Source organism: Brachypodium distachyon, chromosome 3 (assembly GCF_000005505.3).
Source record: "Brachypodium distachyon strain Bd21 chromosome 3, Brachypodium_distachyon_v3.0, whole genome shotgun sequence".
Taxonomy (NCBI): domain Eukaryota; kingdom Viridiplantae; phylum Streptophyta; class Magnoliopsida; order Poales; family Poaceae; genus Brachypodium; species Brachypodium distachyon.
The window spans coordinates 52,292,879-52,307,361 of record NC_016133.3 but is presented as its reverse complement, the minus strand read 5'-3'; the positions used below and the strand labels follow the sequence as shown (position 1 = coordinate 52,307,361).

The window sequence follows — 14,483 nt, the reverse complement described above, 5'->3', positions numbered from 1 at the left end:
TCCCATCTTCTGGCTTTCGGGGTAAAGTGGGATAGGTTAGATTAGCCACTCCTTGGATCGTACTTGTCAGGGAGCGTTGCTAATCGCTCTGGAAGTATATTTTTAGGACTAATAACTGCGTGCCCCTGAAAGCTGAAACGTAAACCGACGAACTAACTAAAAGCACGTAGCCCAAAAGGCTCTCGATCGATCGCGGACGAAAATTGGCGAAAAGAGACGGAGAGAAAAGGAGATATGAAAAAGGGGGCGGAAAACCGAGATGATGATCCAAGGAGGGAAAGCTCGTCTTCTTTCCGTGTCTCCATCTTGGCTTGGCATTGTTCTTTTCATCTTTCACCTTTCCGAAAAAACTCTGTTACCTAGCCAGAAGGGACTGGCTTTTCGGAAGAAAGCAGCCAAATTATAAAAAGGAAGGCGTCGACCTGGCTAGGCGCAGATGTCGAACGAAGCAAGCATGGCCGTTGTTTTAGGCGAATGAATAAACGGCCGGGGACGTACAGTGCAGGGGCGAAGGAATAATGGCGCGCACCCGTCGCGTGTGTGCGTGCGTGCGTCCCCACCCGCACGTTCTCTCTCTTGGATCGCATCGCCACCGTCCGTTGGTTCGGCGGCAGCGGCAGGAGGGGGCAGCAGTTCCCACCCCCATCCGCGCGCACTAGAGGGGCCCCGGGCCGGCGAGCAGGCGTGCGCGGCCGCTTTAGGCCCTTGTCGGAGCGGGAGGGCCCCGCGCGCCTTTGCCTCGGCATGCAGAATGCCCGGCCGGCCCCGATGATGAGTGCGATTTCCGACCCCGGCCGTCCGGACCCTAGGCGCGTCTTTGAGTTGGATCAGAACATTGCGAATTGCGAAGGTCACGTGTGTACATGTGCGTCCAAACACGTATATGGGTATACGTACAACCAATGTTTCGAAGAGGGTCGTGATGAGCAAAAAGTAAGTAAAACGTTGGCATCAGAACGCACTAATTAAGCCGCCCCTGGCAGTGTCTCACACCTCGTTCACGATGCTCTCCGATCCGATCACTCACTTGACAAACTGCCATCGCAAATGTCCTCCTGGTTTTGACATGTGCGGCCTTCCCGTTGCGCTTCTCTCCAACCCCACTCAGCCGGACACGTACCATGTGTCAGCCTAATCCTCTTTGCATCTCTCCCGACTAAAGCTAGACCTGTACGTCGCGTTTCAGTACTAGTAACATGCAAGGCATATCTTGGTTCCCCATCGTGTGGCTCACGTGGCCGGACATATATTGATCCCAAAGCCCCAGGTGTAAATTTTGGACCTGATTGGTGCATGCAATCTTATCTCCACCTCCCATGATTCAAATCTCACTTTTGCTAATTGTCGATGGCCTGGTATATATTGCCCTAAAGTTGCACACTACTAATAAGCCGAATATTGCACCTTATTTAGGTGCGCAACTATAGTGATCGATACTGATAAGTTAGTTCAATTTTTAGTTTGTAAATCACATATAAAATGACCTGTAGATAAGAATAGTCAGACATGATCAAACTGATTAGAAATGTGACTCGGATTTAAGAATTTTTCTTGAAACCGATGAATAACCAATCCTTCGAATATTAATCTTCTTCTTTTTTAAGAACTAACCAGCATGCATGATGTATCACGCAATTGCGTGGGGAACATCTTTAGTTTTTTTAATCACGTATATATGACGTGCGTCATTTGTACGTGATTTTAGAATACTATATAAGAAACTAAGTTTTGGGCTACGTACCGTAGGTCTGACATGTTACGGACATGATATTAGAGTAATAAAATCAAATAAAATTCAGATCATAAGCATCATTAATCATTAGAAATGCAGAATTAGTCAACCTCATTATACCTAGAAAAGTATAATTAACAATCAAACCGCGCCTAGAGTATGAAAGCAGATCGTGTTTTAAAAAGTAGTACTCCCTCCGATCCATATTAATTGTCTTAAATTTGTCCAAATATGAATGTATCTATGCTTAAAAAGCATCTAGATGCATGTAATATTTCGACAACTAATATGGATCGGAGGAGTAGTTTAATTTTAAGTTATTCCACAATTACGTTTAGAATATGAGCCAACTGGTCGATCACTGTTTGCATAATGTAAAATTGTACGCGTTTATTTTATCAGTACACAAATTAAAATTTAGATCATGAGTTAGCCGTTTGTTTTAGCGATGTTTAATTAGTAAGTGTTGTGTTCGTCATAGTAAAAACAAATATTAGACTACCCTAAGGATAACATATTGTGGTAAAAAAAATCCGTGGTTTGTTTCCTGACTTTCCTCAATATAACTTTTTATTTAATATTCCCATAGTCCGTAAAAAAATAACAAAAAAATAAAGTTGAAAAGTTAAAACATATTGATCATCTAAAGGATTATCTTACTTCATCACACTAAAAACAATTTTTTTGAAAGGACTACAAATATTAGGCTACCACTTAGGACAACGTCCTTTGGTACCAGGCGTATGCAGCATGATAAAATTAATCTCGACTTGCTTCGGATCCACATTAAAATTAGTGTAAATTTCAAAAAACCACACTTTTGTGTCAAGCTTCTCACAAAACCACAATTATGACTAAATGTCTTAAGAAATCACTATTTTGGGTAAGACCTTATCAAAAAACCTTAATCCGCTAAATTAAGCCACTTGACACACTATTAAGTGTCACGTGTGAACCTTGATCCGTTTCATTTGCTAGGTAGGCTTTCAATTTAGCGGATCAGGTCGGGTCGGAAGACTACGTCGCAAATGAAAATGGGTCAGTGTTAACACGCGGCACCTCACAATGGGCCACGTCTGTCAGAATCATGTCAAATTGCTTAATTTTCTGATTAGGATTGTCTAAGAATGTCGGTCCCAAAAGTTATGTTTCATTGAGATAATTAGTCATAACTGTGGTTCTGCGAGAAAGTTGACATAAAAAGTGTGATTTTGTTAAATTTATTCTGAAAATTATGGGTGATGAATGGACGTGTTTGAGTTCTTTCTATAGTTCTCTGTCTTTTTCTGTCTGAAATTAGACTTTGAGATACTCCACGGAGTAACTGATTAGCTAGTTACGCGCAACGGATAATACTCTGTACCAGTTTCGCATATCCTCCTTCCGTCAACAAAAATGAAGTGGATTTGTACAATGGGACGGGGAGAATACTAGATTAGATTAGAAATGGTCGTATTTAACGCGGGAGCTACAGTACTGGAGTAGTAGTTTTGATCGATCCAGGGTGTTGGCTCATCATCCGAGCAGCTGATCGACCTGTCCGAGCATCAACGTCGCTCATACTACTTACTGCTAAACGCTAAAAACACCCTGGTTGGTTGCTTGCACGAGGCGCTGCCTCCGACGCACGAGCGTGGCCCCATCGTCCTCCCATGGACCATCATTCTCAGAGCCGCTCCCCTGCGCGCACTCGGTTGACTAGTTTCACTCCACCGACTGGTTTGTTTGTGTGTCCGAAGTCTCAAGGGCCCAAAACTCGCAACAACACAAAACACACTTGGAGACCTACGCGGACAGATTTTTGGCGACCACCAGCACCCACAGGGCAGAAACATGCTAGTAGTACTACCAAGAAGCGCAGCCAGCAATTTCCCTCCCTCTTCCTCCTTCCTGCAGCTCTCTAGAGACATAAAAAATACTGAAAAAAGAATCCCACTATCTCATGAGTCATGACATATGGAGGAGAGAGAGAAGGGGGAGCAATTCCACTACGGTCATCCACAAGACATTCCTTGCCTCTCTCTCTCGTGCTTGCTCGAGACATCTAGGAGCGCCTCCTCCTCTTCTCCATCGTCGTCGGCTCTCTCCTCTTGTTCATAGCGGCGAGAATTTCTTGCGGTGATCGAGCTAGCGATTGGTGCCCGATCTTTGCATGGATGCAGCCCACTGGCACCAGGTAAGCTAATTAATCTTCGTACATGACGATCTAAAATCGGAACTGCTGCAACATCGACATATGCATCTAGGGCGGCCCATGCATGCAAGATCTCCCGCCACGGGCTGGCAGGCTTGGCTTCTGTTCTTGTAGATCTTGTCGCCGTGGTCTTGGTGGATTTCTCCTTCTTTAGCGTGCTCTTGATCTTTGCGCTGGCTTTCCTTGATGGGATATGAATAGATGATGGCCTTGGGCACCTTTGTTGTTGTTGTTCTTGGGTACTGCCATGGCCAACGTTTTGTTCCTTGTGTAGATCTATGCGTACATGGCCAATATATGGTCATCTCCTCTCTCTCCCCGTCTCTCTGTGCGTCTGTGTGGTGTTGTCTTCTCCGTTTGCTTCGAGCTCGGGGCCTTGGGCTCTTTAATTCTCCCCTGTCTCCGCTTTTAATCCTTGAAAGGAGCACACGCACCGCTTTTCTTTTTTCCTTTGTTCCTTGCTTTCTTTCTTATCCTTTCCTCTCATCCTTTTCATCTCTCTTTTCTCCTAGCTTTTCTCCTCCTTTACCCTCTCTCTGCCCCAGCACCTTGCATCAAAAGAGTAGCCATGTCTCGGATGATGTAGTAGCAGCACTGCTAAGCCACAAGCACAACCCTACAAGAGCACAGACAAAGTTGTGTTTTGTGTGGTGGTGTGTTTCTCTCTCATCTTTTCCTCTTCCCTTTTTTTCACCTTTTTTCCTTTCCCCTCTCCCTTTAATCTCACTTTGTATCCATTTGCTTGGTTCTTTGTTGCACCATAAGAATCCTCACACCTCATGGCGCTCTCGTCTCATTTCCCCCATCTATTTTTTTCTCACATACAAGCTACAACCATGCTTCTTGGCTTCTTTTGTTCATCTTGCTAGTAGTACTAGTAGTAGATTAGCATTGATTTGGCTTGTGAACATCTAACTAACCAGGTGCAATATGTGTGCATCATCAACAGGGGCTAGGGCTCGCGAAGCCGATGGAGGAGATGATGATGCCCGCGGGGAACCAAAATCCTAACGCGGCGAACCAGAACCAGAATAATCAACCACCGGCGCCGCCTTCTGGCCCTGAAGGCGTCCAGAGGGCTCCCGCTGCAGCCCCGGCGGCGGCAGCAGCTGCAGGAGGGGCGGAGCGGAAGGCGCGGCCGCAGAAGGAGAAGGCGATCAACTGCCCGCGGTGCAATTCCACAAACACCAAGTTCTGCTACTACAACAACTACAGCCTCCAGCAGCCGCGCTACTTCTGCAAGACGTGCCGCCGCTACTGGACCGAGGGGGGATCCCTCCGCAACGTCCCCGTCGGCGGCGGCTCACGCAAGAACAAGCGCTCCTCGTCCAGCTCGTCCGCTGCCGCGGCTGCCGTCTCGACCTCTGCCGCGGCAGGAACGGTGCCGGCAGCCAACAAGAACCCGAAGCTGATGCTGCAGCACGAGGCGGGCGGCGGCGCGCACGACCTGAACCTGGCGTTCCCGCACCACCACGGCCGCGTGCTGCACCCGTCCGAGTTCGCCGCGTCGTTCCCCAGCCTGGAGAGCAGCGCCGTCATGGCGGCGGCCAACGGCGGCGGCAGGGGCGGCATGCACCAGGGCGCGTTCTCGGCCATGGAGCTGCTGAGGAGCACCGGCTGCTACGTGCCGCTGCCGCAAGGGATGCAGCTAGGAGCGATGCCCCCGGAGTACGGGTTCGCGCTGGGTCCCGAGTTCCGCATGCCGGCGCCTCCACACCAGCAGCAGCAACAACATCACCAGCAGCAGCAGCAGGTTCAGAACATGCTGGGGTTCTCGCTGGACACGGGTGCAGGTGGGGGATATGGCGCTGGGTTACAGGGGGCGCAGGAGAGCGCGGCGTCAGGAAGGATGCTGTTCCCCTTCGAGGACCTGAAGCCGGGGGTGGTGAGCGCGGCTGCTGGAGGTGCAACCGGGGGAGACCAGTTTGAGCACAGCAAGGCAGATCAAGGCCAAGGCCAAGGCGGTAACAACAGCGGTGGCCATGAGACCCTGGGGTTCTGGAACAACAGCATGATCGGGAATGGCGGCAGCAATGACGCCGGCGGCGGGGGTGGCGGCGGGTCTTGGTGAGACCGACCGATGGTTGGTGCATGGCGGCGCCATACATGCATGGCTCATGCATGCGCGGTTGTCAGCATGCGGAAATGATAGGGGATAGAGACAAGGAGTTAATAAGCAAGCGGTGGTGGTGGTGATTAGTGTTACATATGGGGTGTTTGATCTCTCTTTTGGCTGGGTTTGGGTTTTCTACTGTTTCTTGGTGTTTCCTTTTCTTCATTTTCTCGGCTTTTGTTCATGTGTGTGGTGAATCGACTTGGGGGGAGGGGCTAGCTAACACAGCTGAGTACACAGATTAAGTACGGGCGGTGGTGAACTAGAGTGTGGTATACGGCTTCTATTTTATTATCTTCACCAATTGAATCCCTCATTTCTGATTATCGTGACATGGAGCACTTGTTCATTTTGTCCATGCATACCATGTAGAAACTGTACTGAAGCTTCTTTTGACTGTATTATTCGAGTCCAAGCATAGGCCAGGTTAGTTATGCATGTTTGCTGCGCGCAGGTTGATTTGCCGGGCTTCAATTGGCTTTTGATTTTGTGGGCTTGCATCGATCGTGCATGGTGATCACTCATAAGTCAACACATTGTTTCTACAGTTGGTTTGGCAGTGTGTAGAGTTCAATCTTGTGCTGATCTTGTAGATGGTTACCCAGTAACAGTCTAATCATCTCACTCCGGGGGCCTTAAGAATATCTTGTAATTTGTATTTTTACTGTTCATTATACGGGTACATTAATATATGCTTTCTTTGACATTATTCAACTGCACAACTGTCGACACATCTCTCTACCTCCTGTGTTCATTTTCTTATAGCAGGCAGGCTAGCTAGCTCTGAGATGTCGTATCTCGCCATCATCCAAAACCAAGAATCTTCCAGCCATGAAAAGCACTAGCGGGAGGAGGAGAAAAAGCAGCGGAATGGAGAAAGAGAGAATATGTATGTATGACAAGCACCACACTTTTACTCTCTCTCTCTCCCACATGCTATTATTATCATATGTTAGGCCATCTGTATGTGCATGGCACGCTCATTTGCACGATCCATGCCATTTTTCTGAACCCAAGGTACCCTCAGGCCTCGGTCTCTCTTCATCACCGTCTTGCACGCCCTCCTGCGTCCTGATTCCTGACAAGTGACAAGATCGTACCTGACCTTTCCCTTGTCAAGTGTACCTAGCTAGCAGTACAGGATACATACTCTCTTTTTAATCTTGTCCTTCTGAATGCAAGTTCACCTCCATGTCGCCTGAGAGTTGCTACGGCCTGGCATCGGTGGCAATTATCTTCGTCTTCAGTTTTTCACCATACAACTACTAGGACAACGTACCATTTCCCCCATAAACAAAGATGTATTCCATTCTGGGGCTGCCATAAAACATTCTTCTGGGGATGGGGGCCTGCCGAATACTAGTCGTTCACCTTCTCCTAAACCCACCGTCATATTTAATGTCCTGCTACGACTACCCATTAGGAAGATAAGATATGGTATGGTATGTTTGGGTATGTGTGCGGGTGCAACCATGTCCTACAGTTCTAGTAGCCCATTAGCCCATGCTGGAGCATCCTGTCTAAAATATGTTTACCTTATCTTAACATGACAACTCTTGCGGTAAAAAAACAAAGAAAATCGCTAAGAAATTCATGTTTTCTTTCAATGTATTTGGTTTCTTTTAAGACAAAGATTTGATCAAGAATTACTTTATTACTAATATGTGTTTTAAGACATTAAATTTATATCAATAAATTCGTCTTCAAAAAATTAATTGTGGTTACCTATCATGTACACATTAAAAATCTTTGTTAACGAAACCAAATACATCAACTTTTGAAAAGCAGGGAGTACTACAACATTAAGATCGATACTCTGGTCTTTGCATGAGTTAAGTTGTATTTAAACATATCTTTCATGTGTATGATACGGTCTAAGATAAGGTACATTGAGATTCCCCTCATAGTACTACAAATAATGCAAGCCGTTTAGCCAAATGTACAAACTAATTTCTATAACGACAAGTATAAAACACAATTTACAAGTTTTACTTAGATATTCTAGAATTCTAGATGGTTCATATGCAAATTTTATACGGTTAATAAGCATTATTGTTGAGGCGGAAGACTGTAAGATATGCTTCCATTCCAAGCTGTTGGCTGTGTGATTCTTTCGCAACAGGTAGTTTTTCCCGCCATGACAAAAGATGTGGACTGCATGATTGCTTGTATTCGTGAATCCTATGTAAAATAAAATAAAAACATCTTCGATTTGGAATATAATAAATAATTTGGTTAAATAAAAAATGCACACGTGATATCCAACCTCCAGTTTCCCGTAACATGCTCGATCAATAAATGCAACGTACTTAGATCATATCGTCGGGTCGTATTGAATGCTCGGCGCAATCGGGTAGGGTTGTGGAGGTGACAGGCCTGGTCAGGACTTCATGGTGAGGTGGCCTCCTGGTGGTGCGATGCTGAGAAGGAGGAGGGCAGAAGGCTCCTCATATCTACGTTGCCATTACCGACGATTTAGGTGTGGGAGATAGTTAGGGGCCTTGAATGACTTTCCACTCGTACCGAAGACACACCGTTAGTGGTAATGTGCTCTTCATTGTTAGGCAAGAGATAAGGGCCCATGACCGGAGGAGGTGTTAGTGAAGATCTCAAATATGGCCTCTGGGTCACCTCTCCATTGACGGGTGCGCACACGCATATCACTAGGGAGAGGTATTCTCAGCTTGCCTCTGGTGGTGGATCATCTGTGCTAACGATCAGGTTCGTGTCTGTCAGTGCAGACCAACCAACATAGGGGATTTTCGAGGTTCAAACAAAGGGGATCTTCTAGGTAGTGACTATCAGCCCTTCAAAGAATTCCTGTGTTATGTTCTATGGTGCAAGAGCAGGCATCTTTTATTGCATATTGGTGTCCGTTTTAATTTCTATAGATTCAACATGCTTTCAAGCATCTAAATGCTGCATTTTCTGGTGATTGTTTTGAGATCAGAATGAGCCTATAAACAAGGACCTCGACACGGTTTGGTGTGTAAAGAAAAATAGAAAAAAAAATGAGGAGTGTAGCTATGTGCAACCACTTGCACTAATAGTGATACTTCCTCCGATTCATATTAATTGTCTCAAATTTTGTGCAAATATGAATGTATCTATATATGTTTTAAAAGCGTCTGGATACATGTAATATTTCGACAAGTAATTCCGGCCGAAGGGAATAGTAGTTTTCGGCAAAATGTTAAAAAACTAAGCGGTTACGACTTACGAGCAACTCAAACTTCAGTCATAATGGTTTTGTGCAATTTACCAAAAGACTAGGCATGCATGGTAGAAAGCATGTTGCCGTGCGCAGGCTTCGCTCGCAAGCACACAAAAAGGGCACGTACAGTACGGTACCGGCAGTTCCTCTCAGGAAATTAGATAAGCTCGTGCAGTGCAGGCCTCTGCCGCCATCCATGTTTATATGTTCTGGTACGTGGCAACAACAATACGTGCAACAGCAAAACCATGATATTCACCCAGAGAGTGCAAGAAGATAACTCCTAGCTCTCGCGACTAAGCAACAAAATGGGCCTTCAACAACAGAACACCCATCTCGTGTTTACAGTTGGCAGTAGCCTTCTCAACCTTGACAAATGCCCGAAATCGCCACATGCTGCAGCACCTCAACCTCACATACTCTCTGCACATTGTACGGTAATTAAGTCTGACATCCGGTGTCACGTTGCATTTACGAAAGAACAGTAGTGCAGAGCTGAGCCACCGAGGTGAACGCTTCATCTGAAAGAAAAAAGGAACATGTTTCATGCATGCATCGCCTAGTCTAGCGGGAGCTCGATCAGAACTCAGGGGAACACCACGCGTGGCAGGGAAAAAAAGGAAGGAAGGTGGCAGCGAAGCCTTCTGGGTGAAAAAGGCGTGCAAATTTCCGTCCCCACCCGCGATCTCCGCGGCCCACACCCGAAAAGCCATTCCATTCGCTTTTGTCGGGCCGCGTCACCACTCACCAGAGGGAGAAAACTGAGAATATATCGCTGCTGTGCTGACCGGCGAGTTTCCGGCGAGCCCTGCCCCGGCCAGGCTCCGACCCGACGACAGCTAACTTGTCTCATCCGCACTGTACCCCTTGACTCATCTTTTTTGAGCGTGGTGGGTATGGCCTTTGTTCGTTTCTTTCTCGAGAAACGTGTTTCTTTCTTGTGCGGGATTCTGATGCATATGGAGACGGCGGTGGTAGGAAAGCTGAGATTTCCGTTTCCGCAGCATGGCCGTCGCGTGGGAAATGATTCAGATGTTGCATAAGAATGGAATAAAGGTGGCTGCCTGGTTGGGACCTGTGTCAAAATCAGCGGACGACAATAGAAATAGAAATGCGCGCGGCGTGGCTGCTGGGAAGTGGATGTCACTGTTGCCAGGTCCTCGGCGTTCGCTTTTTGATCCCGTGTGGAAGCAAACTGCTGGTAAATTTAGTGGTGATCGGTGTACGTGAGTTAGAGTCACCCAGCATACACCAGCTGTTAAACAGTATATAACTCACTATCAATCCTTTACAAAAAACAAACGACACAAAATGGACAGGTTAACAAGGCCCAAGGATTCCGTCACCAAACAAATCCAAGACTCGTGTTACACATTCCGGATCCGACGTCACAACTCTGAATCTGATGACACTTCTAATGATGTCTAGAGATAGAATCTCTGCTGTACTGTGCTTAGCTACATCCAGCACAACTGTTTGCAATAATATGCCACACTGTCCATCAACACCTGTGATAGACGCACGCATCACTGAGATTCCTGCCATGAATTATAGATGTCAAGGAAACCGCTGTACATGCAGCAACTGACAGATGCTTGCATCAAAGCATATAGCAGCAGTAAGAGTCTACAGAATTCGTGTACATCAGATGTAGAGCAGCATCATTTCCAGACTTTGAGCATCTCTATACAATTACTACAACCCATCTGCTAATGACTTTTAAGCCCATTTAAGTAGCACAGGTTGAAAAACATCAGGCCATTCTGGAAAGGGCAGAGGTAGTTGTCTGCAAAAGAATGACTGCCTAAATCCCGCCGTTTATTCCAAAAATCCGGACCTTATGCATGTTTGGTAGCTTGGCAACCACAAGCACGGTCACTGCTAGAGTATTGAGGGAGAGCATAGGATGTTGGTAGTCTGTGGTGTGCAACGCAATCAAATATCTGAGGAGGCGACAGAAAAGGTACATTTGCAATCAGTAACAAATATAGCAATGTAGGGAAGGAAATACAATGTATAGAAAGTGACAAAAACATGTAAAGCATAAAAAAATAACACACTAAACAGAGTCTATGCCTTCTCATTCATGCTGATGCTGCCGCAAGTGTTTTGGTCTATTGGGCTATGCAGGAATGATATTCTTTTTATAGAATAAAAGGCTTACTCTCTTATGTGGGCCCTATTCTCCTGTATCAGCAGCTGGTTGTGTTTGTAGGTTTCTACAATGATCGCAGCACAAGGAGGAGCCAAAGGAAGCTGGCACTAAGAGATTAGAGTGGCCTTCGAGGGAGTTTATGTCCTAGGCTACTTACAGTTTGATTTTGATGCAGTGTGGCCTATCATTTATTTTATGCTTGGTACCCTTTTGCTTGTGACTTTGTAATAAACAGTGGTTGTGTGCATCTATGATGCAGAGGCCAGAGGCAGTATATCTTCCATTTTCCAAAAAAAAAGGTGTCATTATGTATATCATGACAAAAAATATACACTTGCCATTGCCAATCAGGATTTACATAACAATAGTAGTGAATAAGTCTACTACCTAGATCTGTATTCAGTATTCACATTGTATGTGATGTGAACCAGGTGTGCTTGCCTGAAAATATTAAACACAGGAAAATACAAATGCCATATGATGGATCAGTCTGTATTTATTGCCCTACAGTCATAATACCAGATTTTCAAGATAAATAATTAACCCCAGGCGGTGTACAGAACCAAAAGAATATCTTGCAAAACAGCTGCCTGTAACGTTGGGTTATCCTGAGCACATATTTTATGGAACATAGCTAAGGCATTTGCCTCAGGCAGATTTTAATATGTCACGTTAATCAGAGTATAAAGAGAAAGATTTGTGCCAGTTATTTGATCAGTCCATCATATTACGAGGCAAATTATTCAGATATAAATATTACTTCCTCCATTACTTTTTATAAGATGTTCTAGCTTTTGTCATAAGTCAAACTTCGACCAAGTTTATAGAAAAATGTACTAATATCTACAATATTAAATAAATATATTATGAAGATATATATTATGACGGATTTAATAAACCTAATTTCGAGCTGTAAATGTTGGTAGATTTTTCTATAAACCTGGTCCAACTTTAAAAAGTTTGACTTAGGACAAAGCTAGAACATCTTATAAAAAGGAACATAGGGAGTACCTAATATAGTTGTATAACTAATAAAAGTATGTTTCTCATAAGCAATATAATCACATAGCAAATACAACTCTAGTTCGAACATTTATGCAATTTAATACTCCCTCCGATCTATATTAATTGTCTCAAATTTGCCCAAATATGAATGTATCTATGGCTAAAAAGCGTCTAGATACATTTTTGACAATTAATATGGATCGGAGGGAGTACCTAGCCACCATAATTGAGCAGCCAATATAGCTAGCTGAATCGAATGTGGGTTTTCTCGGTTCAATTTTCATGGTTTTTTACTTGTTCGGTTTTCCAAAAGCTGTGACCGAATTCATCTGTAAAATCCAAATTCACTATTTTGGGTGAAATGGCACGTCCACATCCACATGATTAGAGATTACTACTCCCTCTGATCCATAAAAAGTGTCTCCCATATGTGGGCGACACTTTTTATGGATCGGAGGGAGTACAATTTCCTAATTCCTGAGCAAACATAGGGGTTGCACTTCAACATCAAATGATGTCCGGTTCAATTTTTCACAAGTTCGAAATCAGTAACATATTTAAAACAGAAAAATAATACTTACAGGACTACAGGAACCACAGCGAGAAACTTCCTGTTACGAGTAAGCTGTTGACCACTATCCATTTGCTCCCACCAAGTCAATGTATTGTACACTCCCTGGTCATCAGCAAAAGGTGTTCCCTTCTTCCAATGGAAAAAGTGGTATGTGATCTGAACATAAGATTCAGTAGGACATTATTAGGTGTGGTAAGTGTGTGGAGAGGAACTCAGGAAACAAACCACCTCCACTAATAACAAGTACCAAATATATATACATGGTTTGACTTGCATGTATATAAAAAGCAGAAGTCAAGCAGGTTCAATATATATGTGAACTAAAGGAGTAGTCCCAATCAGATCGATTTCCAACATTTTCTGAAACACTGGATTAACTTTTTAATAAAAATAACCATGCAAGGCAAAACGGAAATGCAAAGTCATTTGATTTATCATCACCATGTGGGTGCTCGTGAAGAAGACAGATATACAAGTTACACTTGCAGTCACTTGTATTGAAATGGCATTGTCACTAATCTGAATATTTTTACCACTTAGGCTTCAGAGCTTCAGAGGATAGGGTACTCATCACAGGGGTAAATTTCTCTTGAACTGGAAATGGGTGGTAAACATATGAAGCAATATGATTTGACATTTAGCCTGTGAACATGTCCAAGACAAAAACAGAGGCCTTTTCTTCTTTTGACTACACACTCATTCTAACGTAACAAAATAAATTTCTATTGAAGTGGGGAGAGGTGCCCTGAGACTGACATAAGCTACCATCGATGCCAACATTGATGTGACCGTTCAAGGGTTATTGTTCCAGTACACACAACTGGGCGTCCAAAAGTGTGGATTAGTTACGCGGACCTAAATTATACCGCGTGTTGATTTCACTGTCAACCAATCACTCACTACGGGGAACAAAATACGGTGCCTACTGCCTAGCCGAGTAGAGAGCTTACAACAAGCCACATTAATGACCCCTCACCATCCACAGCGTAGTTACCGCGAAGTGGAAGAGGTTGACGACGGTCCATGCCATGCCTGCGGTGCAACCGAATACGGAGAGGACGAGGAGCCAGGAGAAGAAGAGGATGAGTATGTAGGTCGTCCAGACGCCAGGGTACATGAACCACTCGGTATTCTTGTTCAGATCCGCCGGCGGCACCGCCTGCACGTACAGCTTCGCCATGGAGCCTCCTCCGCCTCTAGGGCCCTTCCCCTCCGTCCGCCAGGGAGGGGGGAACAGGGAAGCAGCGCCGCGTGTATGTCCCGCGTGCTGTGGCTGCCGCGGCGGGACAGGCTTTCTAGGAGCGGCAGGATGGGTGGGAGGAGGAACCGAGGGAAAGCCGGGAAGGGGACGGGGACCGAATGATCGTTCAAAGATGGGGGCGAAAAATTAACGACGTCAGGGAAAGAAAGGAAGATGGGGGTTGGGGCGTTGGGCGAGAGCGAGAGCCGAGAGGGCGCCCGGAAGACGACAGAGGACAGAGGAGCCGGGCACCGGG

The 14,483-nt window shown here is 45.3% G+C and overlaps 2 protein-coding genes across 6 annotated transcripts; one reads left to right on the top strand and one right to left on the bottom strand.

The window, feature by feature from the left end:
* The first annotated feature begins 3,511 nt into the window (after window positions 1–3,511).
* LOC100821218 (dof zinc finger protein 2) lies at window positions 3,512–6,753 on the top strand. 2 transcript variants are annotated; one of them, XM_014901486.2, is made up of 2 exons: window positions 3,512–3,908; window positions 4,876–6,753. In XM_014901486.2, exons 1-2 carry the CDS (start codon window positions 3,885–3,887, stop codon window positions 5,995–5,997), a joined length of 1,146 nt encoding a protein of 381 aa, XP_014756972.1. In that variant the 5' UTR covers window positions 3,512–3,884; the 3' UTR covers window positions 5,998–6,753. The 2 variants fall into 2 exon arrangements, with proteins under 2 accessions (XP_014756972.1, XP_014756973.1); XM_014901487.2 differs by lacking the exon at window positions 3,512–3,908 and adding an exon at window positions 4,067–4,579.
* A 4,026-nt stretch (window positions 6,754–10,779) lies between these two features.
* Window positions 10,780–14,483, bottom strand: LOC100820923 (ORM1-like protein 2). 4 transcript variants are annotated; one of them, XM_014900336.2, is made up of 4 exons: window positions 13,964–14,483; window positions 12,995–13,143; window positions 11,796–11,849; window positions 10,780–11,196 (listed from the first exon to the last, which is right to left on the bottom strand). In XM_014900336.2, exons 1-4 carry the CDS (start codon window positions 14,165–14,167, stop codon window positions 11,058–11,060), a joined length of 546 nt encoding a protein of 181 aa, XP_014755822.1. In that variant the 5' UTR covers window positions 14,168–14,483; the 3' UTR covers window positions 10,780–11,057. The 4 variants fall into 4 exon arrangements, with proteins under 4 accessions (XP_014755822.1, XP_014755823.1, XP_014755824.1 ...); XM_014900337.2 differs by having other exon boundaries at window positions 13,982–14,482; XM_014900338.2 differs by lacking the exon at window positions 11,796–11,849 and having other exon boundaries at window positions 13,964–14,473.